The sequence below is a fragment of the Rhipicephalus microplus genome, chromosome 9, assembly GCF_043290135.1.
Source record: "Rhipicephalus microplus isolate Deutch F79 chromosome 9, USDA_Rmic, whole genome shotgun sequence".
NCBI lineage: Eukaryota > Metazoa > Arthropoda > Arachnida > Ixodida > Ixodidae > Rhipicephalus > Rhipicephalus microplus.
In genome coordinates, this window is record NC_134708.1 from 65,087,771 (window position 1) to 65,103,284 (window position 15,514).

Below are 15,514 nucleotides of genomic sequence, written 5' to 3' on the forward strand. Positions count from 1 at the left end.
TATACATGCTATTAGCACATTATGCCTGACAGTTCACTCATTGTCATGAATATACTCTAGGTTATTCTTAAATATTGTCATAATATTGGCAGTCAGCACCAACACAGTCACCCGCATTCACTTCCCCGGCATCTAGAGAATGAGATGACGGTATGATTTGACAAGGCATAGCCACACCATGTTAGATGCATCCACCATAACGTGGTAAAAACATTGAGAGCAGCGTCCGCCTAGCTGCCGACATCGTATAACGCCATGTTCGAAGACTTCAATGCTGAAGTCTCTATTGTACCGCGACGTTAGCGGGCTGCTGTCTCACAGTGTGATACCATTCTAATGCTTGCTCCAAGAAAGTCATATAGGGAAGCCATGTCCAGTACTGTTCTGGGGAAAGTTCAGCACTGTTCACTTGGGTTTTATGCTGGTTATTTTCGCATCCTCTGCCATCTATTATTAACAGTATACGCAATGGGTTTGAAAGGTTTAGCCAGGCTCTGCTGCAGCCCGAAAACACCAATTCCAGAAAGGACATTATTTCCAGTCAGCAGCACGTACGGTGCACGCTCGCTCTCAACTCACACCGGGCTACTGACCCCCCTATTCTAAAACCTACCTTTACACAACGCTTCGCCTTCACTTGAGAAAGCCAATGGGAGCGCCATCTATAGGTTCGGCAAATCACTGCATAACAGCGACAGACTGCTGCGATTCTTGAGTAGCGCAGCGTCATTTTCAGCCGAGTGGTGGCGCAGTGCTCAACTCTGTCAAGTGAAGGGTGAAAGTCGAGTCGAGGAGCGTTTGTAAATACAAGGATGAGACACGCCTTATCACCTCCCCTACACGTAAAATACGACGACAAGAAATGGTTAAACCCGTTTTGCAGGGAAGAAATCGCAGCTCCTTTTTCGGAGAACTCCGAGCTCAACGCCAACAGACCACGCGGTCCGAGTTCCACCGATTTGATTGGTGGCAATGGTTAAGTAGGAGCAATAAATATGTCGCTGTTACTACTGCTGGAACGGGTTGAGCGAGCCGCCAGACAGGGCGACGGGAGACGTAACGGTGGCAGGTGGTGGTTGTTGCATCATCGGTGGCTCTGGGCCAGAAGTGAGCGTGCTCTCGTGTTCGTCGACGCTGTTGTCGGACAGGTCACTGCGCATGCGTGAGTAATAGCGCACGTGCTGCGTCATCAGGCCGGAATCCTCGCCGCATTCGGGTTTCGCTCCGAAGAGCCAGGCGGTGATAAGGCCTGCATGCGGGTGAAAAAGAGAAGATTCATTGAACTCAATGATGACGTCCAGCTGAAAAAAAAACAAGTAGCTATGAATAATGGTGACGTGGTAGAGGGCATCCGTTCAATGGCCGAAAGCATAATTGTTCCCTGCTTCCTTTCTGATACACATAGCATGTTTAGGAAAAGAGAGGTTGACATTGTCCAGCTAGACTACTACAATAAAGAACGTATAAAGCAGCGGTGTATAAAAGTTCCCTTAACTAAAGCAGGCTTGAAATTCTGGTGCTATATGCATTCTGCCTCTAAGGCATGCAACTACACAGAATATAACTTTGAGGACTAATGTGATTGCTCGAGAAGAACTGTCGCAAATAATACAGGAAACGGCAAAGACGAGCCCCTATTAGAATGCTAGTGCTACGTCAACTGGAGATTATCATATATCTCCTGCTGACTGTTGAAGATGAGGAAGGTGAACATCAATTTTTCATGAGTTCTGTGTTTTGAAACAGTTCGCGGTAGCAAAACACTGCACAGCACTGTCCATACATCGGACTGCCCTGGCCGCGCTGATGTAAGCATGCCGAAGCTTGCCGAATTTCGGTATGGCGACGTCTTGATCTATCCAGCCGTGGGCGCGCATCCTGTCCTATCACCTGTATCAGGACATGCACAGTGATCGCACTGACATTGTGAGTCTCTAAAAGCCAGCTGCTGACAAACAAAGAACTTAGCATAAAATGTACACATAAAACATGTGTTCGTCTTCACACACCTCGTCCTCCGGTCAGCTGGTGGCCAACAGCCCAGAGTCCAATGTAGACCACGCAAGAGAGCACGCATAGGACCATGCAGGTGACTGGAAATGCTGTTGGCCCTATGCGATGAAACTCCTGTGGCGTAAAATAAATCCACGAATAAATGCAGTTACCCGAGTCACTTCTACTTACGATTGATGGCTGTGTAGTTAGCATAACCATTGCACCACATTTTTTATTGTTTGTTTGTACCTTTATTTCACACACCCGGGCATTGCTACGTTTAAGGTCAACAGCCATGCTCAACCCGTTGATCGTAATTGAGTATTTTAAACGGAATTTTAGCTGCTGTTACAAAGCATACCATGTCAATTTTCTAGCGATAATTTCATCTACGACATATGCCTTTTTGTGTTTCTAGGACCTAGGAAGTCTCCTTATTATTTGCAGATAACCATCTTCAATGAAAAGCAAAGTTGGTATAAACATATTTTGCCAATGATGACGGTAACAACGAGACGAAGATACGATGATTGCTTCTTTATATAACATATTAAAACAATATATAACATATGCTATTGTAACATTTAAACTACTAAGCTTAGGTGCCTCACTGTAACACAGAACTTGAGGTAGGGGGGAGGGAACAGAAAGAAATGAGGGCCGACACCGCTAGTGTTGGGCCCCAGTTCATTTGTGTCCATTGAGGAAACAGGTATATGCAGAGCGACAATGGGGGCCTCATGGTACCATGAGATGGTACCTCATGCATACCATGATACCTCATAGATGAAGGCAGGCGCTTTATTGCTTGACCCCGCCGCGGTCGAGGTATTCGTCTCGAAGGGTAACCACTCCTCTCCTTTCTCATCTGTGCTGACTACAGTCACTGCTCATCACGGCATCATGTTTTGCTGTACTGGAAAAAGCTGGCGCCTCTCTTCACGATCCGCCACCTCTGATTTCCCGCCGATCAAATCCGATGAGATCATGCGCACAACGCGAGCATAAAAGTTTATCTTAAAACTTACGCGACCAGTAGCGTTAACGCCTAAACCTTCAATAGTACAATTATAGGTCAGCCGTACCAGTAGGCAAATTATTTCGATGGCTGACGCTGTTAGTGCCACTACGAGTGTACAGCCTGACCAGGGTGAGAAACCTCCCCCTAGCCACGCCCTACCCCTCTTCCCCGAGGCACGCCCCCCCCCCCACCCAAAATTCTCATGGAAGGCGTGTTTTACCTAAATAAGTAAAGAAAATAGGTGTCCATCGTGCTCTTGAGAGATCCCCCTTCCCCCGAAAAAATTCCTGGCTGCGGGCCTGAGCCTGACACTTTCATTTTTCAGGCGTATGTTCACGCAAAGTTTCATCAGAACAAACGTATAGTGACTTCGGGAACTTCACGAGGACGTGACAATATTTCATGAATGCTCTAATAAATAAAGCACTGTATTTTATAACCAAAATCTCTGTACGTATTGATGTTGATAGCAAGCAGAGCGCTGTACAAAATTGTTTATTTTTGCAGTCGCTTAGGAGTTGTAGCTTCAAAACACCCATTGCTTTAACCTTAAACAAAAGGCAAGTCGCTTTTCGAGCTAACAAGAATGTCAGTCTTCGTACGTCACCGGTACTTATAAAGCGCCAATTTTCACGAAACACAGTATGTAGGGGGTTTATGAATATCTGCTCTGTTGATTCAAGGCGCTATTAAACTAGTGTTATTTTTCGCTTTTGCTTTTTGAAAATCACACAGTCACTAGAAGCCTAAGCATCAAATTTCGATACTATATGTACAGGCATCCCGACCTTCAATATTGTTGGGGGACTCTCCTTTGTCACTTATTGGTGTTCGTCATACACATGCAGGACACAAGTACCTTGCCAATAAGCCATATTCTCTCTCATCCACCTGAGCTGTGCCTACAACATGACGATAAAAGTGGGGTGTGCACACAAGTACTCACATGTCCCAAGATGACAGGCATCGACATCTCGCCCAGCGCTGCGCCGAAGACTAGCGTGCTTGTTATACGAGCTGCAAACGTTAAAAGCACCATGCATGAACATTTTAGGAAGGAAAGAAGAAAATCATTGGTGATGGAGAAAGGCATCAACGTGTGACAACTTCCTGACGATCACTCCTTCTGTACTGGCTGAATATGCATGGATTTTGTTGCTGCCGAGCGAGACAGAGTGCAACCGGGATGTATACTAAACGGACGTGCAGTACTTTGACATAGCACCAAAGTAGCGCGCACCGTATCGGCGACACCATAACACGTGCGTATTGTACTGTCGTTCAGCTGTGTACCTCAGCTGACTTCACTCTTTCACGCTTCCATCTGCTCTCACTACTGCACCTAGCAAGACCACTAAGCAATATCCATACTTCTAAACCATAGTCAGCAACGAAAAATCTACAGTTGTCAACTTGCCCTGTTGTACGCCACAGTCTCTTCAATTAACGGCAATCTATTGGTAAAAGATACCTTGTGTGAGTCATGTCTGAATAAAAATGTCCCTACCAGATCTCAACCCTTGATAACCCGTATGTCGAGGTACGAGATAAAATTGTGTACCGTAAAGCACCGATTACGTTTATTATTGGTCTTTGCGATCAGGACACCACAATCTATGAAGCTGATTATACGCTCAAGCGTTGATGAGTTGACTCACTCAAACTCAGATCGAGCCGTGAGCCTGAGTGAGTCCGAGTGAAAAAAAAAAAATGGCAGCATATCCACGGAGTAAATGATGGAGGGTGGGGCGAAGCATCCGTCCGTCTATTTGTTCTTGCTTCCGTCCGTCCATGAGTGCATCTGTTCGTGCGTCCGCACGTCCATCTGTGCGCCCGTCCCTGCGTTCGTCCATGCATCCGCTCCAGCATCTGTCCATGCATTCATCCGTCGGTGCAGCCATCCATGCGTCCATCCATGCATCTGTCTGTGTGTCCGTTCGTGCATCTATTCAACACTCCAAGTAACACCATCTCGCATTTTTTCATCATATATTTCTCATATAGAAGCACCGCCATCCAGCGGACATTCCAAGGACTGAACGATAGGAAGTACATACACACTTTCTTACGGCTTGCGCTTCGTGTCTATTTCCCACCTTTAACCACCTCGAGTTCATGGTATATACTAGTTCACTGTATTCATGGCACTGCGGCCCAATGCTCGCTAAACCTTTCTAAAACCAAGGAGGTTACGCCCAGCGAGTATAACGTAGCAACCCTTTCTTGTGAGATAGTGCTCAATGTACATGCCAATGGCTGCTAAGGGCGAATGAGAGACAGGAGAATTCGGCTTTTAGTGAGCGGGCACGATGCGAATTTTTTATTGTACAACAACGCACAGAAGAAATTTCCCACCGGCACCACCTTGGAGGTCGAAATGTAAGACTGGTTACACACTACTACTACGACTACGAGGGACAAACGGGTGCCGCTATAAAAAGCTTCGCGCCTAAAATATTTTTATGAGCCTGAGCCCCGGTCACTATACTTAAGAAATATTTGTGTGAGACTAAATCCCGTGAGTCCCAAGTAGAAAATCTAGCTCTTCCATGAGCTTGTGTGAGTTTTACATCTTTTGCTGACCTATGCATTTGGTGTGACAACTGAGACACAGTTGCTGTTTATAGGCGTTAACTTGAGAACAACGTAACTCAAGCGTAAGAATACCGGCACTCATTGAGATGCTATGTCATTTGAGTAATAAAAACAGCGTCCTTGATATATGATTGCATGCTTAGTTGAGAAAACTAAAGGTCATACAGCGTCTCACATGTGCAAGATATTTTCCATTTCAAATGCTTGTTTGCATTCTGTGAGCGTTTAAAGGGCCCTTGTAACACTTTTCGAGCATGGTCGGAAAACGCTGCCGAATGGTAGTTGAGGATTGCAAGAACACGGGTGCCAAGTATTATGGCACACCACGTGGCCTTGAAATTACAGTAACTTCTGAAATTGAGTGAAAGATAGCTTTCTCTTCTATCGACAAATGACGCTATAGGCCCAAAATCATTGTGTCCCAGACCAAGTATCAGCCATTGGCTGGTTTGAGCATGGCGCGCTCAGCAATTGCTGAGACCCCAGTGGAAGGTCACCCAGTGTCCACGCGTGGGCCTGAGATTGCACTGAAAAGCCACGCATTCGATGGAAAAAAAAATTCAGGAGATCCAACGTACCTGGGAATCGACGTTACGCGAAGCATGCGCAAGGAAGGTGACTGTGTTGCAATTTTTTATTGTGTGAAACGTCATAAAATGACGCTAAATATATGTACAAATGTTGCACGCGCAGACATATGTCAAAAATATATGTACAAATGTTGCATGCACAGACATATGTCGAAGAGTCGCACATGTTTATATAACAAGTTGTTTGCACTTGTCCAATGATGCCAACTGGAACATGCCTATTGGCCACACCAGAAGCTGATATGAAGCACGGATGCTCGCGAGGATGCTGCCCCTGGACACTGCTACACAAATCGACTTCAGCACATGGCAGCTAACCACAATTGACGTCAACCCGACGTGACGGCTGTATCAATTGAGCACATATGTAATGTTTATAAAATTGGGTGGGCAGCACTGCAACCACAATCAACATTTCAAGAAGATTAGCGTCTGTTTGAGAAGTAGATCTGAGACGTGGCGTAGCTCTGTGGTAAAATGCTTCATTGCCACGCATAATGCTTGGATTTGATTTCAGCTTAGGTCCTGACTTTAGGGAGCTTTTGAATAACACACCGCGAGCCCTTGCGCGGTGTAGGTTTTTGTTATTACCTTTTTTTTTACCTATAATATAGACATGGACACTTACATGTTATGCAAGAATGCAAACTGCGTGAACACAGATCTAAAGTAAAACAAGTCTGGCAGTAAAGTAAAGGAAAATTTACTGCGATGTGATGTAAGCCAGGCGATAAAGCAATAAGTTTAGGTGAAGTATGTCAGGAAGTGGTAGGCGTGCAAAAGCAGAAATATGGCCATATGAGCAATACAAGCCACAGTACGGAGACGCAGATCACTCACGTGATACATAGATGCACTGTTCGGCGAGCGACAGCGCTGTTGGGAAGACACTGCTCATGAAGATGCCCATCAGCATCGTGCCCATGATGAGCACGGCCTTGCTCCAGGGAACGCTTAGCATCAGGGTGACGCCCAGTGTACATCCGCACTACACACGAAAATAACAGAACAAAGTAGGGTGAGTTTAGAAAAAATGTTTAACTATTTCGAGTGCTTCGTACTCAACTATGGGAGAGCACTGAGCCGTCGCGCTTATAGAGGTGTATTTGACGATTTGTAGCTTGTCGTATGCACCTTGCCACGTTCTATACGAGCTGGTGAAACAGTATTAAAAGACAATGGGGTATATGAACCACGTGCGACATTAACTGTAAGAAAACAAAGCTTCATTTTGGTTGTAACTATATAGAACAGCATACTTCGGTTCTCTGCATTTCATACAGCATACTGCTGGCAGTGCTTAACCACAGGTTTATCGGTTTGCACTTTCATGTTTCATTGCTCCTTCCTTTTTTTTTTGGAATTTCCTCAGGACAGATTGTGTAAGGTATACCTGAAATTTTGAGGACTGTATTCCGCTAAACACTTGAATGTTCCACGTGTGAGCTCGGCTATAAATATTTATTTATCACACATTTTGATGGAACTACAATGCGACCTGAATATTTCCGCTGTGAATTTACCATTATTTAACCTTTCGCCGTAAGCCATGCAGGGAAAATGAAAGTGAGCACGCCTTACTTGTTTTTGTAGCGTGTTTCACCGTTACGTACACAAAACAACTAGCCCTGTTGAGAATTCTTATGCATAACATATGGGCTAGGAATGTCATAATTATTTCTTTGATCCAACGAGACGCTATAATTCAACTTACTCAGTGCCGCTAAGCAGTTTTAGCAGCAGTCACTAGCAAAGTTCAGTGCTTTGCGCATTGAACCCCGTCTATCGAAGTACCATAATCACTTAGTCAAAAATTTTAGGTGCCTCATCAAACACGAAAATATACTAGCGTGTAGACTATTTTACAAATGGGTTACACTGCCGTCATATTGGGCAGAAAACATTTCTATTTTATGTATTTAATTACTAAACAAACAGTGTTACGGTAGATGCATACGCATGAAAACGATGAAGTTTTGCATAAGATGTTCAAGGCCTTGTAAGTTCACATCGCGTGATATACAAAACCAAGAAAACCTTGGCCTAACAACTCAAGTTGGCGGCGCCCAGATGTCTTACAGAAATTAGGCTAAACTGTGGGATGAAGGCAACACGAACTCACCACATTGCACAAAAGCATGAGAGCCGGGGCCAGCTTGGTGGCCAGTGCGATGGATATGAGCCGACCCATGGCAAACATGCCCTGCGAAGAACAGGATATGGTAAGGAAAAAAAGAGAGACCCAGCACGATTTCAAATAAACACAAAAATATCTTAAAAGCTGCTGTGGTCTATTATTATATTAATTACATATTGTAGTTTTTACCTAACAACATTTTTGTTTCATATGTAAACAAGAAAATATCGCATGTTAGCTCCCGAGGCACGTAGGGTAAACTTCAGAAACTTCCTCGTTTCCGTACTGTCCACAACGCCACCTGTAGTCCTGTCGCGGTGGTTTAGTAGCTAAGGTACTCGGCTGCTGATCCGCAAGTTGCGGGATCAAATCACGGCTACGGCGGCTGCATTTCCGATGGAGGCAGATATGTTCTAAGCCCGTGTGCTCAGATTTGGGTGCACGTTAAAGAACCCCAGGTGGTCGAAATTTCCGGAGCCCTCCACTACGGCGTCTTTCATAATCATATGGTGTTTTGGGGATGTTAAACCCCTAAATCAATCAATCAATCAATCAATCAATCAATCAATGCTACCTGTAGATGTATTTCTGTAGGTTCGGCAAACACATGGTCGATGACGAAGAGGACTAAAAGCGCAGGGCAGTTGCTCAATGAACTTTTTTTCCACCTTCCTTTTCCTTCACATTAGCGCTGCACCAATACAAAGATATTGTCGCGACGTCAAGACAGAAGTCGTACTTGAAGATGCTGAGAAAACAGCACTGGGTCGCTCTTTTTATTAACCGCACGCGCGAGAGAGTTGTTGCGTTCTGCATAAACGCGTGCAGATGCACGTTTGCGCTGTCGCCTTCGTCCTCTTCGCGGGACGCACGTGACAATATGTAGACACCAACGAACTTCAGCTACATCTATAGGAACTGTACACAATGACATATTTGTTTATTAATGTTTTTTTCGCATCTGTTCTGCTTCTTGGCTCACAACTATTTAGATAAGCCACCATTTACAGCCACTATATTCTTTTATTTTTTCTTTTAGCCTGAGCACGTGAGCGTCAACCACCACCTCGATGAGCGCGGCATAGCGGAAGTCATAGCTGAAACAATTCTATGCGCATGTGCTCAAGGAACAGCTGAGTGCAGATTTAGCCTGCCAGGCTAATATTCGAAACGAATCCAGCCCCCCACCCCACCCCCCTCTGCTTTTTTTTCTCCACTTTTGTTTTGTCTTGCTTTAGGCTCAGATCACTTTCGGCTCAGATGACACAGATCACTTTTCTTAGAGAAAAAAGATATACCTTTTTGTCTAAGGAAAGTGATCTGTGTATCACGAAAAAAAAAATGCTGACACAAACTAAGTATAGTCAGAGGATGTATACACCCTCCCAACCACCTTAAGCACACCTTACTTGACCTTTTCACCTTTCCTGTGTGCGGGTGTACCCGTTTCAACGCGCCAAAAATAAGACGGGAACTTACACCTAAGCTCTAGATAGACTTGATTATCGCCAAAACAAGGCTCTAAAAGCTTTAATACACTTTTTTTGCGGGCAACAGGTCTCATAGACAGACTTTAGCATTCAGAAAAGAAAAAAAAGAATGACAATACAAGTATTTAAAAGAATTGGGGATGGTGTCCAGTTTCCAGAAGAGCCTTCCAGAAGACAGCTGCACAGGATTGTTGCCTGCGCGTATGCGCGTATTATCGTTCATTTTCCCGCTGCACTTACGGTGCTGATCGGCTCAGTGGCTGACACTTGAGCATTCAAATTTTTGATATTGGGCTGCTGCACAATGCATTACGATGCATACGCATACAGTCCATTCATCCCTCTCTGTGTCTATATATGAGGAGAGAGGAGCATGTTAAGAAGGTGCCACGCCGAAGTATACAATTTAAGCCGGTGGTGTCGGACATGACATAGGTTCAGGCCAGAAGACTAGACTATGTCAGGATATGCAGAGCTATATATCCACTCACGACGACGTCCCGTTCCCTCCATTCAGCGTATTGGTTCCGGCATGATCATTGCGATCTTTCACCATACCATACCATACCATACCATACCATACCATACCATACGCTTCCAGTCGTTGTGCGACAATTTGCATTGCTCAAGGAATGTAAGCAAAAAGCTTTACGGTCAATCTATTGTTACGTGATGATAATACTTAGTCAGTCGCAAACTAGCAGGTGAACGTCACACAATTTCCAGCTTTCTCACCTTCGTCCTAGACTCCTTTGAAATCGTCAGTCAAAATGTCGCAACACAATCCCCAGCGACAAAATCATTGACGCGGCGCATCTATGAGGCCACTGTATAGAAAGGTGGACATCACGGGATAACAAAAGCGAGGAGGTTGTGGGATCATGTGGCACAAACTAGGTCCATGACATTTGTGACTCTATCTTGCGTGTAGCACGCCCTGTCATATTACAGACCAGAAACAGCAAGCATTGCCCACATACGTTAATTTTCTGATCAGGCAGGGGCTTTTTTCGTGTCCTCATCTTACGACTACAGTATGCGACAATCATTCCTAGTATAAAAGAAAATATTGCAGACTTGAAGAAAAGTACTCAGAGAGCAACGCCTTTTAGAGCTTTTGGCCAAAAGAAAGTGAATTGTCACTCAAACAAGGTCAATGTCTATATTCATAGGGCTAGCAAAACACCTGTGGCTTGCAAAAAAGTAAAAAAAAAGTTAAAATGCTTTTTCTAGAATACGAGCACTTCATCGAAAAGCTTCTTCTTGAGTACTTAATTTCGCTTTTGCTCTTAGCGTTTGGGTAAATATGGAGGCTACGCGTAACTTTTGAGGTTTCGCCCTGCCGCGGTGGTCTAGTAGCTAAGGTACTCGGCTGCTGACCCGCAGGTCGTTGGATCGAATCCCGGCTGCGCCAGCTGCATTTCCGAGGGGACGAAAATGCTATAGACCCACGTGTTCAGATTTAGGTGCATGTTGAAGAACCCAATGTAGTCGAAATCTCCGGACCTCTCCACTGCAGCGTCTCTCATAATCATATGATGGTTTTGGGACGTTAAACTCCACACATCAAATAATATCATCAATACCTTTTGAGCCTTCAATGTTATTATGCCTAGCTCAATGTTGTGTGTAATAAGCTGTTTCATTACCTACACAGTTAGGGCGTCACCGTGGGCCAACAACACACTCTTATAAATGAAAAGGTTCTTAAAGTGGGGCAGGCACCAGGAACAATGAACTCTAGAGCGCACGACTTTTCAAACTTCGGATTTAGCCATCATTAAAATTGGTACTGACCCAGAAGAGGGCATTGAGGTAGGCAGCGTCGGCTCTTGGAAGACGTGCAGCTCCCTTCACGGCGTAAGAGTAGATGTAACCGCCATATGCAGCCTGTAAGATAAGACATTGAGAAAATTGAGAGCCTAAGCATTTAGGCAACAGTATTTATGTGTTTGATAGGTGCGAAGTGTCAATAAAAAGGAGAAGTGGAGGCAGGCTTAACCTACTTGTAGGGGAATGGGCTTCGAGATACTTATGAAATGAACTTTCTCGAACATATCTCAGGAGCCCACTGTGGTTCTTCAGAAATTGAAAGACTCCTTGCAAATTTCAAAGTGTGTTTGGCGAAAGCCTATAGTCATTCGACTGATTATGCTATTTATTTTTTGAACATTCTGTCCTTAGTTGCGTGATTGATGAGTGAGTCTAAGGGGGAGAGACCACAGCTGTAACGGTGCAACAGTTGATAGGCGCCACTGTGTCATCCCGTGATTGCCGTGAGAGTGTGAGGGGGAGATGCTATCACTGGCACCGTTCCTGGGCATGGACGGTTGCGCGCGAGTTTGAGACATTAAATGATTTCGCCCTAATAGTCTGAAGCTCAGCAGATAAACATTCTTGAGATAAAAGCGGTTGCTAGGTTATTATGATATGAGGAAAAATAACTAGCTTTGTGTTTATAGACATGACTGGCATGAATAATTCATTAGGGTGTGCCAGAAAGTGTTCACTTTCAACATGTGAGACTGCACTATCGCAAAGAAACCTTCGGACTAGAAACCTTCCAAATAAGTGAATAGCTTCTCAGGAATCTCGCAAGGTGACTTGAATAGCTGACAACTAGTTGATTGTAGCACAGAGCTTCAAGAAAATCCAGATGCATTTATCAGAAACTAAACCTCCTCAGATGAACAAAATAAATTCCCAGATAATAAATAACATTTCTATAGTTCTGAATCATTGCTTTCATACAAATTCTTATGAATTTTTTTGTCGTCCATAGCTATAGTATACGGTTTGTTCTCAATTGACCGTTTCATAACTAAAGACTTCATTAAAGGTGATGTCAGTATTTTTATTCCAAGGATTTCTATTGCAATGTCGCATTACTCTTAGAGTTAACTGCATTGTTTGTACCACATATATTTATATGTTGTGGTCTTGCTGTGAGAGCGTTATTTGGCATACATCTAGAAGGTCGATGTCTTACCGCCATAAGTTCGTTCAAGATACAATTCCTACATCTGTGCGCTTTCTGTTAAATCCATCCAAGAAGGAGCAGGTACCTCTTTTACTTCCAGTTTCGTACACGTAGCTTTTGTCCGGCAATACTTCGGCAAACAAAAGATGGCATTTCTAAAGTATCAGCCGAACTTCCCATGCAAGCTTAGACAATAATTATGCATCTTTTACGTATTATGCAAAGCGCGAAAAACTAACTGTAGTTTTTCTAAGGCAGGTCATACATGCAAAATGTTTTATTCGTGATTATTCAAAAATTATGACACTATACAAGAGTCCCAGTATAATTTCAGCTCATGCCGACAGTAAGTACGAGTGGCGCGTTACAGACGCGAAGATGCCGTCTGCTGCTTGTGCAATGGGAGTTGTGGCATTTGATTAATTGACGTATAAGTCAAAATGCGCAATCAAAATACCTGAAGTCCGTCATAGAGGAACATCATGGCTGCGGTGAGTAGTGCAACCAGAATAATCTGGGATGCACCCGTCGCCTTGCCCGTCTTGTCCGGTACAGCTGGCACTGCAAAGACAGGGAGAAATGTAAAACACATACCACAAGTACTTTTATAAATAATGCTTGTGCTAAGGGCCGGTTATAAATGCCTTGACACGCCAAGTGTGACGACCGGAGAGCTTCCTCTTTTGAGGACGTTCATTGGCTGTAGCAGTCTCTGGAATTTTTTTGCCAGTGACAATAAAAAATGGGAAGAGGGAACACGTAACTGCTAATGGCGAGTAACTATTATTCATGTGCAGCTAACTATTTTGTATATTGTGCTTTTCGTTTATCTACTGTACTACGCAATTGGGGTAGCCCGGCAGGCGTTTCATGCAAATTGTGTGCATTGAACTGTTGTTAGTCTACATTGTATTTTGTGTTCCTGCATATTTTACATTGTATTTCATAAGTTGGGCAGTAAGAAGCTTCTACGTGCATTTGAAATTGTTTGCACAAACTTGTCCACGCATATTTTAATTTGCACTGCTCAAGTGCGAAGCCATTTATACACCGTGTCAATGGTTACTAATACGTCACCCTTTTGTTGTCGTTGCATTCGATTCTTCGGAGAGTATCCGGATCCCCTCAACTGAAAAATGTCGATTTTTGTTTTTGCTTGCCCTCTTTCTATCAGCTATCATCGTTGGTTGAGTTGAACATAGCGCGCTCTGTTGCTACAGGAAACGCAGCAGGAAGCCGCGACTTGTCCAGGCGTGTTCGCGCGATCACACTGAAAAAGCCACGTATTCGCAGAAAAAGAAAGGAAAACAGTCCTCAAAGTCATGAGGCGCGCGTGACGTATTTTCTTTTTTCATGTGCCTACCCATGCCATTTTTCCCTGCATAGCTTCCAGCGCTTCCGTCGGCATGAGAGAAGAGAGAATGCCATTGTAGCGTGCGACAAATCTTTGTTGACTCCTCTCATACTGGATAAAATTTTCAAATTTTTGCAGCGTTGAATTTATTAGGCAATTCATTCCATGGTTGTTTGGAAAAGTGTTCCGTGGTGCCTTCAAAGGGTCCCTGAAAATGTTTTTTTCATATTCAATTTTCTGATTATACTGCTGCTGGAGCAAATCAATGGCACCATATTTCCACCAAAACACCACTTATTATTGGATCTACGAGATCTACGAGGTATGTACCCTCTGCTCCGCCGTTCACCCTCAACTACCTCATCTCATCTCTTCCTTCGAGCGCTCGTGGCTAAGCTCCGCCTTCACGGTACTTGTGCAGCGCCTTCCACAGCCAATCATATCAGTGGCCATGGTGACGTCAAATGGACACTGCATGTCGCTTTGTGAGTGGGTGGTTGAAAGAGCGTTTGGCCGAGTCGCAGCGATTCGCAGTGATCTGCGGCGATTCGCAATTTCATAACCTTGTAGTAAATATCACATTTCACGTAAAGAACTCAAGTTGGTTACTTTTGGGACTTGGTATACCGGCCCAGTGTGTTAGTACAAAATCGTCAGAACCTTTTCGGAGTTCCCTTAAGCTCTTCCACCTGTACTCGAAGAAACCGAAAGTCTTTTGCTTTCAAGTTAGCAGGTAACGCTAACTTAGTTAGCAGTCATCGAGGCCTAGGTACTCGTGCTTACCACTTGGGTCGTCCACAGATTCGTACCAAGCTTGCTTCGTTCCCGGATCCTGGGAAGCAAGGCGCCGCCTGTACCACTGTTTTCCCACCAGGGACAGAGCCAAAAGGACCACGGGTACCTGCAGGCCAAAAAGCTATTGATCAACAACGACCTGATTCCAATTGCCTTCACACGGCATCCTGGAGAAACCAAGGGCAGACTTGAATAATTTATTAGTCTAAGGTTCAAGATTGAGAAGCATATAGGCATCCAACAAGGACAAGGTCAGAATAGAAAGAGGTAGACAACGCCAGCATGCTGTGTACAATACGGTGTTTCAGAGTATTCACCGGAATTATTTCGACAGGCAGTCAACGCTTATTCTAATGTACATGCAATTCCTATAGCTTGTTCATTGCATCTTATATTTAGTAACTTTGAGCGCGAACGGCCGCCAGCTGTGTGCGCAGAACAGGTTCACAGCGGTGACGGAGGGGCCACAGAACCAAAGCAGACAAGTACGCGTTCAACTAGGAATTTCCAGAAAACACACAACCAAATAGAGTATCAAAACTTGTTTTTACAGACTA

General features: G+C 44.3%; 1 protein-coding gene across 1 annotated transcript in view; it reads right to left on the minus strand.

Annotated features, from left to right (window-relative positions):
• Window positions 1-797: 797 nt before the first annotated feature.
• The window catches only part of LOC142771850 (major facilitator superfamily domain-containing protein 4A-like), a 421,560-nt gene continuing 406,843 nt past the window's right edge, over window positions 798-15,514 (minus strand). Inside the window, exons 4-11 of the mRNA XM_075873757.1 lie at window positions 14,946-15,063; window positions 13,266-13,369; window positions 11,626-11,718; window positions 8,324-8,404; window positions 7,042-7,189; window positions 3,963-4,033; window positions 2,010-2,127; window positions 798-1,249 (exon numbers count right to left, since the gene is read on the minus strand). Coding sequence (XP_075729872.1) covers window positions 1,008-1,249; window positions 2,010-2,127; window positions 3,963-4,033; window positions 7,042-7,189; window positions 8,324-8,404; window positions 11,626-11,718; window positions 13,266-13,369; window positions 14,946-15,063 — 975 coding nt within the window. The 3' untranslated portion in view covers window positions 798-1,007. The remainder of the gene's footprint in view (window positions 1,250-2,009; window positions 2,128-3,962; window positions 4,034-7,041; window positions 7,190-8,323; window positions 8,405-11,625; window positions 11,719-13,265; window positions 13,370-14,945; window positions 15,064-15,514) is intronic.